The following is a 16,367-nucleotide window of genomic DNA, read 5'->3' on the forward strand; positions in this document are numbered from 1 at the left end:
ATTGTTGCAACAGCCTATTGTTCTGATGTATTTTGCTTCTGTGGCTCTCTGTGCACATTTTACTTCATTTACACTAATTAGCTTGCCAAGGAACTGTACTGTTGGTTGCTAGCATTTCTTCAGAATTTTTTTTTTCAAGTTGCCAGCCTTTTTGATCATTTGATCACAGTATTTTCATGGCCCCCAGAATATTTTTTTGTGTAAATATGCAATATATAAAGTTGAACTGAAATGAAAATTTCATGATGATTCACGCCTCTTCGCATACAGCTTTCTTACACAAAACATGTTTTACAAATTTTAAATCAATATATCGTTTTATGTGAATGAGCAAAAACTCTAGATTGTGTGATACAATTTTCAAAAGTCTTGTAAACAAATAGTCAGTATGGGTTTTATGGCCTTATTTCAGTAAGTAAAATGTTTTGTTTTTTCACAATCCACGCATAAACGAAATTTTCTCAAAACTACAAACTTTTACATACATGCTGCTCATATTATTGTATCAGAGTTTGTGCTGAATACAGTGTAATCAGACTTTAGCCACGAAAATGTTACAAGTAACAGAAATAAGCACAAATGTCAGAGCATGTCAGAACACCTCCAGGGCCTAGAAAACACCTCAGATCCCAGAGGGTTAACTAAAGTTGACTACAAATCACCAATCATCTATGTAACTCATGTTGCTTCAAATTGCATATTCCCATTGAAAATTAATCAGGTCACTAAAAAACACACAGATACACACATTTATGTATGTGGTTTACTCCAGGGAGCCTGTACTTGTAAAAAGTGCTTGCCAAACATAAAATAACTGTTTAAATAATTGTTTTCAAATATGACAAACACCACAAGAAAAGTTTCATTTGCAATCTTTATTCTACAGAACTACAGGTAATGAAGTCAAGAAGCACAGAGTCAAACCAAACAAGCCTTTCAGAAAGATGCTTCACTCATCTTGCCCTTTCTGTGAGAGGAAGAAAAAAGAAAAAGAAAAGTGTTTGGAAGGTATATTTGTTAATTGATTTTAGTTTTTACAATACATCAAAACTTAGACTCACTCAAGGAAATAGCGATAAGCACAAAACGCTTTAGGTCATTCTCTTTTAACTTATTTTACAGTTTATCTGGCATCACTGAATGGTAAAGGCTTTAGAAACTCATATTTACAAAATGGTCTTTAACCCTTTCACCATTCAAAGTAAAACATTACCCACTGCTTTAATGAGCCATCTTAAACTCTGTGATAATAAGCAGATAAAATTCTGGGTTAACTGAGTTAACTTACCTTGGATCCTGTATCACGGCTCTTGGCTCTCAGCTTGTTGACCTGAGATTCAGCAATATCAGCCCTCTCCTCTGCCTCATCCAGCTCATGCTGTATCTTACGGAACTTGCCCAGATTTGCATTAGCCTGTTCCTCCTGATTAAATCAAAAGGTTGTTGGCAAAAACAATACACAAGCAAGTATATATATACTGTAGTACAGGAATGTACAGGCAATAAACTTACAGCCTCCTCAGCAGATCTCTTGTAAGATTTGACCTTCAGCTGGAGTTTGTCCACCAGGTCTTGAAGACGAGCCAGATTCTTACGGTCTTCCTCAGTCTGTTAATAGACTTTTGATTATTTTTGGTCTTGGTGGTTTGAAGATGGTAAAATTGGGGGATATTGTATTGAACAGAGAAATAACCTGGTAGGTGAGCTCCTTGATGCGTCTCTCATATTTACGGATCCCTTTCACAGACTCGCTCGCCTTTCTCTGTTCTATCTCCACCTCATTTTCCAACTCTCTCACCTACCGAAACCACAAATTATTATTTTAAATTTATCAGTTCTCTAGAAAGCTATTGATCTCTGAAATCCAAGTGACTAAAAAACACAAAAGTAATGCATTTTAAATAGAAAATGCATTATTAAGAACTGAGTTTCGTAAACTGACCCTAGCTTCCAGTTTCTGGACCTGCTTCTTGCCTCCCTTCATGGCGATCTGCTCAGCCTCATCCAGACGGTGCTGCAGGTCCTTGATGGTCTGCTCCATGTTCTTCTTCATGCGCTCCAGATGAGCACTGGTGTCCTGCTCCTTCTTCAGCTCCTCTGCCATCATGGCAGCATCAGTGATGGCCTTCTTGGCTTTTTCCTCAGCATTCCTGCACTCCTGCACTGCCTCCTCTACCTCAGTCTGAAGCTGAGTATTATCTCCCTCCAGCTTCTTCTTCTGATTCAGCAGGCTGGTGTTCTGAACATGGACAATATTGACATTCATGTAGTCTCTAGTTAATATTGATACTAAGAATGGGTTTAAAGGTTTATTCATCTAATGCAGATGTGTCATACCTGAGAATGCAGGAGCTGAACTCTCTCACTGACATCCAGCAGTTCCTGCTCAGCCAGTTTCCTTCCTCTCTCAGTTTGTTCCAGCATGGATCTCAGCTCATCCAGTTCAGCCTGCAGCAGATTGTTGCGTCTCTCCACAATGGCGATGTTCTCTTTGAAATCATCATTAGCACGAAGAGCATCATCTAGTTGCAGTTGGGCATCCTGTAAAATAAAACTTTTTCAAATTAAAAGACTGAAGAACTATGTTCACGTAATCATTATAACATCTTGATTTGAAGATTCGTCATACTTTGAGATGTCCATGAAGACCCTTGAGTTGCTTCTGGGCTTCTGATGCCTGTCTGTTAGCCTGACTGAGCTGAATCTCCATCTCATTGAGGTCTCCCTCCATCTTCTTCTTCAGCCTGAGAGCTTCATTCCTGCTGCGAGTCTCTGATTCCAGTGAGCTTTGCAGGGTATCCACCATTCTCTGCTGGTTCCTCTTGGCCTGCTCCATCTCTTCATCTTTCTCAGCCAGCTTACGTTCAATATCAGCTTTGACCTGATTGAACTCCAGCTGAGCTCTAAGAATCTTTCCTTCCTCATGCTCAAGGGAGGCCTGACCAATTAAAAGACTTAGCCATTAAAAAGTACTTTAAGCTTTATTTAGCAGCAAATGTATTCTTGCTGGTGTATAACTAGAAAAACTAGACCTACTACATCTACACATAACACACTAAATATACCTCAGCCTCTTCCAGAGCTGCTTGAATTTCTGTTTTCTCCTGCTCCAACTGCTTACGAATTTTCTCTAGTTCATGAATGTTTTTTCCACTCTCACCAATTTGTTCAGTGAGATCAGAAATCTCCTCTGTTTGGTAGGAAAAGTAATAATGTTATATATAAGAAAGTCAAGAAAAATACAAAAAGTTTATGAAATTTATGTGAATGCCCAAATGACTAATAAATCAATGGCACCTTGGAGGTTCTTGTTTTCTCTCTTCATAGTTTCCAAATGATCCAGAGACTCCTCATAAGAGTTCTTCAGTTTGAATAGTTCAGTACTCAGAGATCTGGCTTCCTTCTGGGAGCTTTCCAACTCACTCTGAGACTCCTCATATTTCTGCTTCCATTCAGCTAGGACCTGTTGATAGAATCAGACTTTGATCAGTTACCATTGGAGCTGAATGAACACAAAGATTAATTATAAGTGTGTTTTATTCACCTTGTCAAAGTTTCTTTGCTTCTTGTCCAGAGCAGCAGCAGCAGCATTGGATCTCTCCACATCCACCATGAGATCTTCAATCTCATTCTGCAGCCTGTGCTTGGTCTTCTCCAGAGAGGAGCATTTAGCGTTAACAGCTTCCACAGCTTCTTCTGCATCTTGCAGACGCTGAGCAAGTTTTTTCCTTCATGAATAAACAGAATTTGTTCCAAAATAAATTAGTGGGGCTTTTACAAAATTCTTGGCTAACAGAGAAAAGTCAGATGTTTGTATGGTATGCTACATGGGAAAACCAAATATTTCCTGTTTCTTACTTTGCTTCCTCCAGCTCCTCAGTCCTCTGGATGGCATCAGTTTCATACTTGGTTCTCCACTGAGCCACTTCAGAGTTTGCCTTGGACATACTACGCTGCAGCTCAGCCTTGGCTTCCTGCTCCTCCTCATATTGCTCCCTCAGCAGATCAGCATCATGACGAGCAGACTGAACTGCATGGGCCAGGGCATTCTTAGCCTATAAGATATTTACAGTTAATGTTTTCTGTTAATGGGAATGGCACAAAGCTGTAGTATAAGACTATAGTCCCCTTTAAGACATGTGGGTTTGGATCCCACTGCTCTTAGAAGAGCTTATTGGGTGATGGGTTAGTGTAGTCGTTTAGGTGTAGGACTGCTACACTGTGGTACTCTAACCTTGTGGATTCAGGTACCAAAATTGGTTGAAATACCTTGATTTCCTCCTCTAGTTGTCTTTTGAGGTCCTCAATCTGCTGGGTGTAGGACTGCTTGCCTCTTGTTAGCTGAGAGACCAAGGAATCCTTTTCTTCTAGCTGTCTAGAAAGCTCCCCTAGATAAATATAAATACATACATATATATATATATATATATATATTAGTGGTGGGCCGTTATCGGCGTTAACGCGCTGCGTTAACGCGAGACTCTTATCGCGCGATAAAAAAAATATCGCCGTTAATCTATTCTCCAAGTTGGGTTGGGAGCTGGCTCAAGCTACACAAGCTATGATGACGCAATCTACCCGCGGCCGCGGGGAACACCCGGCTGCAACGCATCATATTCGTCGTCATCTTAAGTAAACACGGCTGAAAGTGAAAGCTGGTGTAAAAGATCCGTGCAACATCCATTATTTGGACAATTGGTTCGGATTTAAGCCGTCCGACGTAGACTGTGTGGTGTAACAGATCGGTAAGTAAACACACGACTAATCCGTTCTACCACCTCAAATTCAAATCGAAACATGATATCACTGAATACCAGCGCGCGCGTATTATTCCCAATATATCTTAGTGAGTGGTGTAGCACATAATCTCTTTTTATTAAAAGCGCCCGATTTTAAGAATCGTTGTTGTGTTTCTTTTTAACTGAAAAGACATCAGTTAGACAATATTCTAATTTTAAATTTGGGGTTTCATAAGCTCCAAGCCATAATAAACATTAGACCTACTTAAGTCTCTGCAGCTAGTGTACTTAAATTTTATTTATCTGCAAAATTATGTTGTATACTTACAGTTTTGCACAATATATGTTCTCAAAATGACATACACCCTTTCAAAAAAAAAAAAAAAAAAAAATTCATTTAGCAGTTGTTTAGCAGGGTCTGTCTAACCTGTTCTGAAATGGTTTTATTATAATATCGTTATCGCAAGAGGCTGCAATGTATATCACAATATGGTTTTTATGCCATATCGCCCATCCCTAATTGATAGCCTATAGTAGTTGATAATAACATAGGCCTACCTAATGTTGCCTACGGACGGTAACAGTACAGTAGTAACCTTTTACAGTCTATGAGTAGAACAGCTTTCTCAAGCAGTTTGTGATGCATTTTGGAAACAGGAGATGAGCCCCTGGTCTAATGCGCCACCTGGCTGGAGAAACCCGTTCTCAAAGACTTACTTTTATAGTCATTATTTGGGTAGCACACATATTCTGATTGCCTTCGGCAGAATTCAAATGAGCCATTTTAATCTAGATTAATCTAGATTAATTTCAAAATTAATCTAGATTAATCTAGATTAAAAAAATTAATCTATGCCCACCTCTAATATATATATATATATATATATATATAAAACCAGTACATTACAGAAAGTAGTGTGTGGTCTTGATAATTAGTCTAACAATGCACAGAATAAAGTAATACCTCATCAGAATACATACCATTCTCAGTTTGTAACCTAGCCTTTTGCATGGTAAAGTCATTGATGCTGCGTTGTCCTTCTTCATATTTTGTTCTGTATTCTGACATCTGGTCCTCAAGAGTCCTGCACATTTTCTCCAAGTTTGCCTGGATAGTTATTATATAATTAAATAATATCAAATAAAGCATAAAGAACATGTTATTCTAAAGAACACCTGAGGTGAAGAAAAACATGGAAACACGAATTCATCACCTTTGCCTTTGCAAGCTGCTCCATATTGGAGACTACATCGTCCAGTTCCAGTCTGAGTTCACTCTTCTCTTTCTCCAGCTTCTGCTTCACTCTCTGGAGGTTGTCAATCTGCTCTCCCAGATCAGCCACACTGTCTGCATGTTTCTTCCTCAGTGTAGCAGCAGTGGCCTCATGTTGCAGAGTGGACTCTTCAAGGTCTCTGCGCAGTTTCTGGAACTCAGCTTCACGTTTCTTGTTCATCTCAATCTGGGCAGAAGTGGCTCCACCAGCCTCCTCCAACCTCTCACTGATCTCCTCCAATTCTCTGGACAGATCAGCTCTCTGTTTCTCAACTTTAGCACGAGCTGCTCTCTCAGCCTCCAGCTCTTCCTCAAGCTCTTCAATTCGGGCCTGGTAATGTGAAGGAACATCAAAGTTAAAGCTAGAATTCCTAATTGTCTATGTTTTTAAGAATCATAAAGTTTACCTGCAACTCCTTCAGTTTCTTCTGGAGTTGGCCTGCCATTGTCTGCTCATCTTCAATCTTGCTACTGAGCTGGCTGATCTCAAAATCCTTCCTGTGTTGCAGAACATATTTGATTACCATTATTAATAAGGATTCAGATTGTGAGCTGTATTCTTGAATAATTATTTCACCCTCTGGAAAACACACTTTTTAATCCTCTCTTCCATTTGCTGTTTGTCATTTTCCAGGTCCATCACGCTCTCTTGGGTCAACTTTAAGTCTCCCTCGAGCTTCCTCTTTGCCCTCTCCAGATCCATACGAATCTTCTTTTCCTGTTCCAGGGAACCCTCAAGCTGGAAGGACAATATTTTGTTCAGCATTGCTAATGTCACCTTTTTCATCTACAACACAAGAGTCAACAAACCACTCACATCATCCACTTGTTGCTCCAGCTTGGCTTTGGCTTTGGTGAGTGTGTTGACTTTATCTTCCTCACTCTGGAGGTCATCCAGCGTTTGCTGATGGGCCTCCTGAAGAGCTTTCTTCTCCTTGGTCAGCCTAGCGATGATCTCATCCAAAGCTGCCATCTCTTCTATCATGTTTTTAACCTGTAATATTGTATCATTGAATCAAGAAGCTCTTAACACACCATTCTTTTATCACTAACTTGCTCAGTGTTGAAAACTGACCTTGTTCTCAGTGGCATGTTTCTCTTTCTCCACTTTGGCCAAAGTGAGCTCAAGATCATCAATGTCCTTCTTGAGCTCAGAACATTCATCCTCCAGCTTTCGTTTCTTTGAAGTCAGCTCAGCATTCATTTCCTCTTCATCCTCCAGTCTCTCAGTCAGCTCTTTGAGTTTGGCCTCAAGCTGGATCTTATTCTTGATCAGACCTTCACATCTCTCCTCAGCATCACAAAGATTATCTTGCTCCTGTTTACAGGTGCAAAAAAATTATGTATATTTATTTTAATGTCATTATATAATTAAATCATAAGTATAGTTGCAATGTAGTCATGAATTCATAAAATCGTAAACTTACAGTTTGGACTTGGAGTTGCAGGTCATTCTTCTCTTGGAGAAGAGAAACCATCTTTTCCTCAAGCTCCTTTCTGCGGGCTTCAGATTTGGCATAAGCCTCCTTCAACTTCAGGAATTCTTCCTTCATGTTGGCCATCTCTTTCTCCGCCTCAGCAGATCTCAGCAGGGGTTTGATTTTGAAGTAGAGCTTCATCCAGGGCCAATTCTTGACACCCATGAAGGCACGTACATTCCACTGGATCACAAGCAAGGCATCTCTGCAAAATAAAACTGTTCTTTTTATCTCTTTTTATGATGCAGTGACAGATTTAATGCCCACCGAGTTACCTTCGTTCAACAAGCTTCTGGAATTCAAGCCTTGCGAGAAGACCACGTGACCTAGCTTGAATATTGGTAATGATGAGAGCAAGACGGTCGTCTCTCATTTCTTCAAGGGTACCCAGTAGACCCGCCTTAAAGAATACCTTAAAAAAAATATTTCAGTGACCTACGATCAACAGATAGACATAACAGGCAATCTATCAAAGGCATAAAACAAATCATGCACAAACAAAAAAAGCAATGCTGCAAGTTCCTCAGAGACAAGGTACACTTTTTAGGAATGTCAGCCTTCAAATAAATTGGGATAGGAGAACAAATAAATTAAAATAATTAAAACTGACAAAAAGAAAAAAACTACACAGAATTACACAATCTACAAAGCAATTACTAATTAGCATATATACCTTTGTATGTCCAAATTTGTACTGGTTGTGGTCAATTTCCAAAGAGCCCAATAACTTCTCAGCTCCTTTCCTGCTGTCAATGAACTGACCATCTGGGATGGCAGCAGGATTCAGGATACGGTATCTGTTGTTGCATATTTAAAAGTAAAGATTTTAAATAGTGTTGATTTTGCCATTGGCAATATCAATAGATGGATTTTTTTAAACAAGCTAAATGATTGAATGCGCTTTAATTTTTGTCATTTACACACATTTGTGTAATTTGAAAATGTCAAGTCTCATTGCATAACGTGGCTGTTTTCTCAAGTCTGCAAGTTTTTGACCCAAGTGCAACTCACATGTCTCGTATTTATAAGTGAATGTACCTCTGCTTGAAATCTCCATACAGGATCCTGTTGGGGAATCCCTTTCTGCAGATCCTGATGCCCTCCAGCACACCGTTACAGCGCAGCTGGTGCATGACCAGAGGATTCTCCATCGCCCCAGGAGTCTTAGTCTCATTGGGGATGATGCAGCGCACAAAGTGAGGGTGAGTTGACCTCAAGTTGGTCATCAGCTTGTTCAGGTTTTCCTGTGGATAGACATTAATCATGGCGCTCCCATTTATATATATACATATTAGGTCATGCTGTTTACATAAATTAAGAAACCAAGCTATACTAAATAATACAGTTCATTATGAATCAGCACGAAAAGCACTCTATATGTTACCCTGTGGAGGGCAGACACCGTCTGAAAAGAAGAGCCCTTTTTCTTCTTCTCCTTTGCTTTGCCGCCACTTCCTCCCTCTGCGACTGTTGGGGGGAAAAAACATAATTCTTAACATCAACCTTGCACTAAATCCTTATTTTTCTCAAGAATCATGTCATCAGCACAACACACCTGAGTCAGCACCAGCATAATTGGCAAACAGCTGAGACAACATTTTCATGGTGGACTTCTGATAGAGGCCAACAACAGTCTCATTAAGAGGATCCTTGTTCTTCACCAGCCAGTTCATGATGTTGTAGTCCACAGTGCCAGCGTAGTGAACCAGGGAGAAATGGGCCTCTGGTTTACCCTTGATAATCCTAGGCTTCTGGAAGTTGTTTGATTTTCCCAAATGGTTGTCATAAAGCTTAGCTTTAAATGTTGCATCACTGGCTTTGGGGAACATGCACTCCTCTTCAAGGATGGACATGATACCCATTGGCTATAGAGAAAGCAACGAAATGAATGTAACTTAAAGCAAAATGGATATGAACTCTTTCCCCACCAGCATTTTTTTTTTTCTTTTTTAAGTTGCCAGTTACCGCCAGTATTTTTGATCAGTTTCACAAAAATTTCATGACCCCCAGAATATTTTGTTGTATGAATATCTGAACATCCAATATATCAAAAGAAATAACAGAGTCTCTGCTTTTAAACAAACAAAATATTCTAGCTTAATGCATTCTTTTTTTTATCAACTCCTATACAAGTAAGTTAAATTAAATAAAGCAATATTTCAAACAAAAACTTCATCCGAATGGGAATCAGAATGATGATGAAAACGTAGATGATGTAGATCAGTTCCATTAACACCCCCATAGCTTCCACAGTCCCGTATCTCGTCCTGGGTCAAGATTTCATTTAGTAACTGAATAACGTTATTTATAATAACAAATAATATTATTTAACATGTGCATAAGCAATGCTTTTATCGCTTGTTTCTGCTAATTTTTCACCAGTATTTTGATCCAAAGATTCTTTACACTTACAAAATGTGTAATAGCGCCCCCTACCTTATAACAGTGAAACAGTGAAAATTTACATCAATGGTGCAGAAAGCTTCTAGATTAGATATTCAGAAAAAAGGTTTTGTACACCCACCTTTTCAATGAGATCAATGCAAGCCTGCAAGTCCATGCCGAAGTCAATAAACACCCATTCAATGCCCTCCTTCTTGTATTCCTCTTGCTCCAGCACAAACATGTGGTGGTTGAAGAACTGCTGCAACTTCTCATTAGTGAAGTTGATGCACAGCTGCTCAAAGGTGTTGAACTGCAGGTGGAATATATTGTGGAATAACAATGGCAAAGTAACAAAGAAGTTCTTCAACAATAATAATCAGTTGATTTCAGCTTACTTCAAAGATCTCAAATCCAGCAATGTCCAGCACACCAATGAAGTACTGGCGAGGCTGTTTGGTGTCCAGGGATTGGTTGATTCTCACAACCATCCAAAGGAACATCTTCTCGTACACTGACTTGGAAAGAGCGCCAACAGCATAGTACACCTGTCCAATAGTGATAATATAGTTCAATATTACAGAAAACTTGTGCTTTTAATAAGTTAAGTTAATGAGATCATGAAGTGGTCTCCACCTGCTGAACATTCTGTCCCTTGGTGACCCACTCATTTCCTACTTTGACTCTTGGGTGGAGCAAACCCTTGATGAGATCAGCAGAGTTCAGGCCCATCAGATAAGCTGCTTTATCAGCATCTGTCGTCAATAAAAGAAGATGGTTGATGGTAATGAATCTTCTATTAACCAATGCAATATGTCAGCATTTTGTCCCAATACTGACCCTCAGTCCCATCAGCCTCGGCCTGTTCCTCTCTTTGCTTCTGCTTGAACCTCATGTTGCCAAAGTGCATGACGGAACCAGTCAGCTTGTAGATGCTGTTCTTCTCCTCTTGGGTGAAGCCCAACACATCGAACGCTTCCTACAGCAAATATCATTAATTTAACATGATAAATGCCTCATATTCTTCTTTCTTGTATTTTCAGTAAAAATTCATCTTTAGGAGGTAATGTCAAAATGTCTTAATGGTAATTTGTTGCTATTTCAGGTAACACACGTCAGTAGCCATCAGCTCGTCAGCATCAACAATAGAGGCCACTTGTGTCTCTCCTTGAGAGATGAAGGCGTAATCATAAGGGTTTGCTGTGATCAGCAGCATCTCTGAGAGAAAGGACACAGAGCACTTAGACGTCATGTTGTAATGCATTTTCAAACAAAATTATAGATGTTTGGTTGTAACATTTTTTGCCCACCTAAAAGTTCTGGTTTCTTCTGAGACAGGATCTGGTAGAAGATGTGGTAGTCTCTCTCAGCCTTGAGCTGGAAAGTCACACGAGACTTCTCCAAAAGATCTGTCACAGAGAACATTTAGTTTAAAAATCATTACTATCATGCATTTATTTTTATTATTTCAATATGAAACTAAGCATAAGTGTTCCTACAAGTCTCGATATCTGCAGAAGCGAGTTTGCCATTTGCTGCGAAGTGAATGCGGATGAACTTGCCCTGTTCGAAAAAATAAAAATCATCATGTCTTTTCAGCTGTATTCAGTTTTTACTGCTATTTCATTCACTTACAAATCTGGAAGAGTTGTCGTTCCTGATGGTTTTGGCATTCCCAAAGGCCTCAAGAGCAGGATTACACTGGATGATTTGATCCTCCAGAGTACCCTAGAAAACATTATATTAGACGTGTGTGTATGGTGAATGACAATCAAAGATAATGGCAGTTCAATAAATGTTTTGTTTTAATTCAGATCTCCTCCGTTTACCTTCTTTTCAGTGGTTTCCTTCTTTGTAGGACTAGCAGCAATGCTGGCAAAGTACTGAATGACTCTCTTGGTGTTCACAGTCTTTCCAGCACCAGATTCTCCACTTGGGGTAGAAAGATAAAATGTTAAGCTCCACACAGTTTTATAGAAAACTGAACTATTATAGAAAGTGATACGCAGAAGTCAACTTACGTGATAAGAATAGACTGGTTTTCTCTGTCTGAAATGGGCAATGAAAATATGAAACAATACAGTTATGTTCTGAATCGGTCATCAAAAAACGGGGTTAAAAAAAATGCTGAATGCATTTAATTCTTTCTCTGCCATTGACAAGATTTTCAGTCATGGACAAGCTATAAGACTGCGAAGCTTTGGGGGTGTTGATGGACTCGATCTACTCAATCCAATCTGGACGAAGTCTTTGACAAAAATGCGATTTTCTCAGCTTTTAGATTAAAATCTTGCTTTTTTATGAAACTTACACACATTCAAGAGTTGCATGAAGCTAGAATAAAATGTTTTTGGTTTTTTTTTTTCTCTTTTTTGCTGGTGCTGGCTGGCAAGTTAAAAAGTAATAATAATAAAAACCCGCTGGTGGGGAAAGAGTTACTGAAAAGCAACTAACCAAACATTGGGCATAGTTAGAATAGCGAAATACTGTATGTGCTTCCAATATTTTTTCGTTAGTGAAGTTAAATGTCATACATCAAACTGTTGTTTCTATGAATCTGTCACTTGATAGAAGCTAGTCAAATTGCATAGGCAAACTGTGACATTCTCAAAAACCTCAACCATGATACCAAATTAAATAAAAAATACTGGACACCACTTATACAACAACATTACTTATAACAACATTACAAACAAGTTGCAACAAGAATTACAAGCACATTCACTGTCATTTACTGTGCACATTCACTGTCATTTACTGTGTCCTGAAAACTGAAGTAAAACCACTTGATTAGGTAGAACCACTGGTGTCAAGTAGACGCACCTGACAGCATGTACTGGTAGGCATTGTCTGAGATGGAGAAGATGTGTGGAGGAGCTTCACTCCTCTTCTTTCCTCTATAGGCAACAACGACTTCCTGGTTGTACACTGGCAGCCACTTGTAGGGGTTCACAGTGACACAGAAGAGCCCAGAGTAGGTCTGTAAGAGATTCACAGAAGGTTTAGATCTACTCATCCACGATAAAGAGAACGTGTGAGTGTTTTAAGACTCGACTCACGTAGATCATCCAGGCTGCGTAACGCTCTTTGAGGTTAAACAGCACAGCGGGCTCGTGCAGGAAGGTGAACATCGCCATGTCCTCGATTTTATCAAACTTTGGCGGGTTCTGGGGGTGAACATCATCCTCCTTCACAGTTACTGTCTGTAAAGGGCACATACTCCAAGAGTTATTACTCGTAACAATAAGTTCCTCTAATGCAGTGAAGTAATAATCAATAATGATCACTTGTTTAACTTGAACTTACTTTGCCTTTTTCAGTGTCACAGGTGACTTTATCACCGTCCCGACTCACAATGGTTCCTTTCACAAACTCCTCCTCAGGATCAGGGACGAAACATTCCTTCTTCATGTCGAAGGGGCGCGTTTGGGCCTCCAGTCGCTCCCTGTCTGACTTTCTGAGGTACGAAGCAGCCGCTCCAAACTCCTCCATCGCAACATCTCCCATGTTTCACCTAGCCTGCTGTTTGTAAGTGTATGCGAACAGATTAATATACGAGATATTATATATTGGAGCATATTTGGACACTTGAGACACAAAAATAGCTAAGTAATTAAAAGAAAAACAATGCCATTTTCACTAAACAAACATTCAAAGCTTTGAAAAAAAATAACAAAATAGTAACAAGAAAATCTTAATAAAAACTTTTTTTAGTATAAATTACAGGAAACACTAAGGCAGTTTGTTTTCCTAGATCTGCACAAACCATCAAAATCTTCTATCATACATATTTGTAAGTTGTTAAATGTGCTTCAAGCCACAATCAATCATTTCACTATTGTTAATGATGCAGTATTGCTGTTATGATGCAAAACAACTGCACAGATGTCATTATGAAACATGCATTATGACCATGAAACACTAATATGAGATGCTTTACCTCTGACCGCTTCCACCACAGAGATTATCACTGCAAACGACCCTACAAACAATGCATTACCATGAATTCCAAAGTTATAACTTTAAAAAAAAATTATAAAAAAAGACTTCATCTTGTTTGGTGACTCTTATAATATTTTGAAATACCTGTTTACAAGTTGTAGGCTTGAGGGAAAGTTGAATGGCTGAAGCTGAAGATCCTCTCAATAGAGTGTCCTTCCTCTCTTTTATAAAGTGACTATCCATCTAAATAAGGGAGTTGGCACCTTGTTATGCCAAACTGCTTTTGTGCTTGGTTTGGCTGATGTAGGGAGGGATAAGCATAGTTTTTCACATAGTCATTCCACCGCTGCCAACTACATCTCATAATGGAAAATAATTACAGGGGGACAATTTAAATCACCATCACAAACCTCAACGCTTTGACCAATAAGTCCTATCTGCATTCAAAATATGCCAAATCAAGCTAATCTGAAAAACACAACATTATTAGCTTGTGTCGTATCATAAATTCTACAGTATGAGTGCATACCTCTGTTTTTGTTCTAAACCAACTTTGTCTAATTAAAGTCACAGGCTAATCACCAGATGGGTAAGTAATCCTAATAAAGTAACTTTTGAAATTCAACAATGGTGTTCGCTTGCTTTCTTTTTCTCCTAATGCATCAACATCATTTTAAAGAAAGCACTATTTCCCATGTTATAAGGCCAAAAAGGCTTCACTTGCTTTGACTAATTATACAAAAATAGTAAAATTCCTTGCTATTAATGGGACTGTATTTTCAGGAAAACACAGAGAAGTTTGAAATGTCACCGTGTTATCACGGTCCTATCACGAGTTCAGATGGGTTGAAGGTCAATGAGCGACAGATGAAATGATTCCTTGCTTCCCTGGCACAGGATCGTCTCTTTTGTCCTTGGGTATAAAGATAACCCTGTGAAATTCCTGGAAAGTGACGCCCATTGATTGAGAATCAGTGGTTTGGCTGCAGACAATAGCTCATCCATTTATGTAACACAGTGGAACGTTTCACTGAAAGATAAATATAAATAAGGGAAGAGTGATGGACCACTTTGTTTTATTGCAGCTGTGAAATTAAAGCAGTGATGGCCTTACTGTAATATTTTGTGCATGTGTCCATTGTCACAAGACAAGTGAGACAAATGGGGTGTCGTCTTTCTGTCGGGTCAAGCGTTTGGTTGCCTGCCCCCCATATGTGCCCTTGCAATGGAGTAAATCATCTTAGTTGGTTTTCTTATTTTGATCTAGTTCACTTCATGATCATTTACTACTGACATTATGAAGATTATAGAAATTAAAAATCACTTTTTTAATGAGAAGTGTTTGTATAAAGGCTATTATTATAACTCATGGTTTGCCAACAGACAAGTATGGTTTCAGCCAAAGTGACGAGTTGTGACCATAAGCTATTATTAGACGTCCCACCAAGTGAAGACAACTAAGCAGCAAAGGTCACGTTAACAAGGTGCAAGTGTTCAACAAGTGAGATCGTTTTCATTGTGCATGCCTTCATAACGTCTACAATCACACCCTGTCGGAATCTCCAGGCAAGAATCTCATAAGGACGATTAGTCAATTGATCAGCAGTATGAGAACGCAGGCGGCCAGCTGTCTGAGAACCGTAATGGTAATTCAATAGATCCACGATGCTAAGTTAGTCTCTGCTGTCTCTATATCTATTTATTTTAAATACTTTATGCATTGTCTAATGGTATACTTAAATAAAATTGTGTTCAGGGTTCCCACAGATTTCAGCCAATGATTTTCTTGACTTTAATATTTTCAAGGTAATTGATTTTTCAACATTTTATAGACATTTCATTCAAGACAATTTATTGCTCATGACAAGCTATTCCTATCACTCTACCATGACTTCAGTAATCGAGGATTTTATGACTCTTTGAAATCATTTGAAACCTGAAAAGCCTGACATATGAAATAATATGATGCTTGTTGATTATCATTTTTGATACATCATGTTTTTATGGCTCATATAGTGAGAGTATGGAGCTCAAACTCAAGGTATAAAAAACAGCTACATTTTATTCAAACTGAACAAAAAAATATGCAATTTGGTACTGATGTTTATATGCACAAAGACATCAGATGAAATTCTGTAAATCAATGAGATCTTGATAGACTACTGACATAAAATGCATCTAAATATCAGTTGTCACTATATGAGCCAATAATATGTCTTAGTAAGATGATTTTTAAATGCTTAGTTTTATGATCAAAGCTCTAGTTTTAAAACATGCAATACAATGATGAACAAATAAACCTTCAAAATCCTAATGACCATATTTGCTACATTTGAACACGATGTATGGATAATCAAATAAACGTATTTGCTTCAGTCCATTAAATGTTAATTTTGAAATATTACAAACAAAAATCAGACAAGAACCACAAGCTGAAGGTGGACATTTTTACAATTATACTAAAAGCCTTTTACTTGCTAAAAAAAAGTATGTTGACAATTTATAGGGTTAAAATTCCCTGATATCTCCAGGTTTGCGATGACCGCGGGGATC

General features: G+C 38.6%; 1 protein-coding gene across 1 annotated transcript; it reads right to left on the reverse strand.

Annotated features, from left to right (window-relative positions):
- Positions 1 to 1,021: 1,021 nt before the first annotated feature.
- LOC307153232 (myosin-7-like) lies at positions 1,022 to 16,325 on the reverse strand. Its single transcript, XM_079862511.1, has 36 exons — positions 13,179 to 16,325; positions 12,932 to 13,075; positions 12,696 to 12,852; positions 11,894 to 11,921; positions 11,702 to 11,804; positions 11,508 to 11,600; positions 11,372 to 11,435; positions 11,183 to 11,281; positions 10,987 to 11,090; positions 10,713 to 10,851; positions 10,509 to 10,627; positions 10,271 to 10,420; positions 10,015 to 10,185; positions 9,046 to 9,355; positions 8,875 to 8,957; positions 8,529 to 8,734; positions 8,164 to 8,287; positions 7,766 to 7,902; positions 7,440 to 7,695; positions 7,088 to 7,330; positions 6,830 to 7,006; positions 6,606 to 6,751; positions 6,420 to 6,510; positions 5,954 to 6,343; positions 5,721 to 5,847; positions 4,270 to 4,388; positions 3,859 to 4,055; positions 3,545 to 3,728; positions 3,298 to 3,463; positions 3,066 to 3,190; positions 2,630 to 2,938; positions 2,338 to 2,541; positions 1,943 to 2,239; positions 1,694 to 1,798; positions 1,513 to 1,608; positions 1,022 to 1,423 (listed from the first exon to the last, which is right to left on the reverse strand). The coding sequence occupies exons 1-36, from the start codon at positions 13,377 to 13,379 to the stop codon at positions 1,280 to 1,282; spliced, it is 5,808 nt and encodes a 1,935-aa protein (XP_079718637.1). The 5' UTR covers positions 13,380 to 16,325; the 3' UTR covers positions 1,022 to 1,279.
- Between the last annotated feature and the right edge of the window lie 42 nt (positions 16,326 to 16,367).

This window comes from Squalius cephalus (assembly GCF_949319135.1).
Source record: "Squalius cephalus genome assembly, chromosome: 25".
NCBI lineage: Eukaryota > Metazoa > Chordata > Actinopteri > Cypriniformes > Leuciscidae > Squalius > Squalius cephalus.

Excerpts from the sequence above, each read along its gene's own strand:
- LOC307153232 (XM_079862511.1), bottom strand. The coding sequence starts at position 13,379 with ATGGGAGATGTTGCGATGGAGGAGTTTGGAGCGGCTGCTTCGTACCTC. Across the intron at positions 10,421-10,508 it reads AGGGACAGAATGTTCAGCAG|GTGTACTATGCTGTTGGCGC; the intron begins GTGGAGACCACT and ends ACTATTGGACAG. Across the intron at positions 1,424-1,512 it reads AGAGATCTGCTGAGGAGGCT|GAGGAACAGGCTAATGCAAA; the intron begins GTAAGTTTATTG and ends TGATTTAATCAG.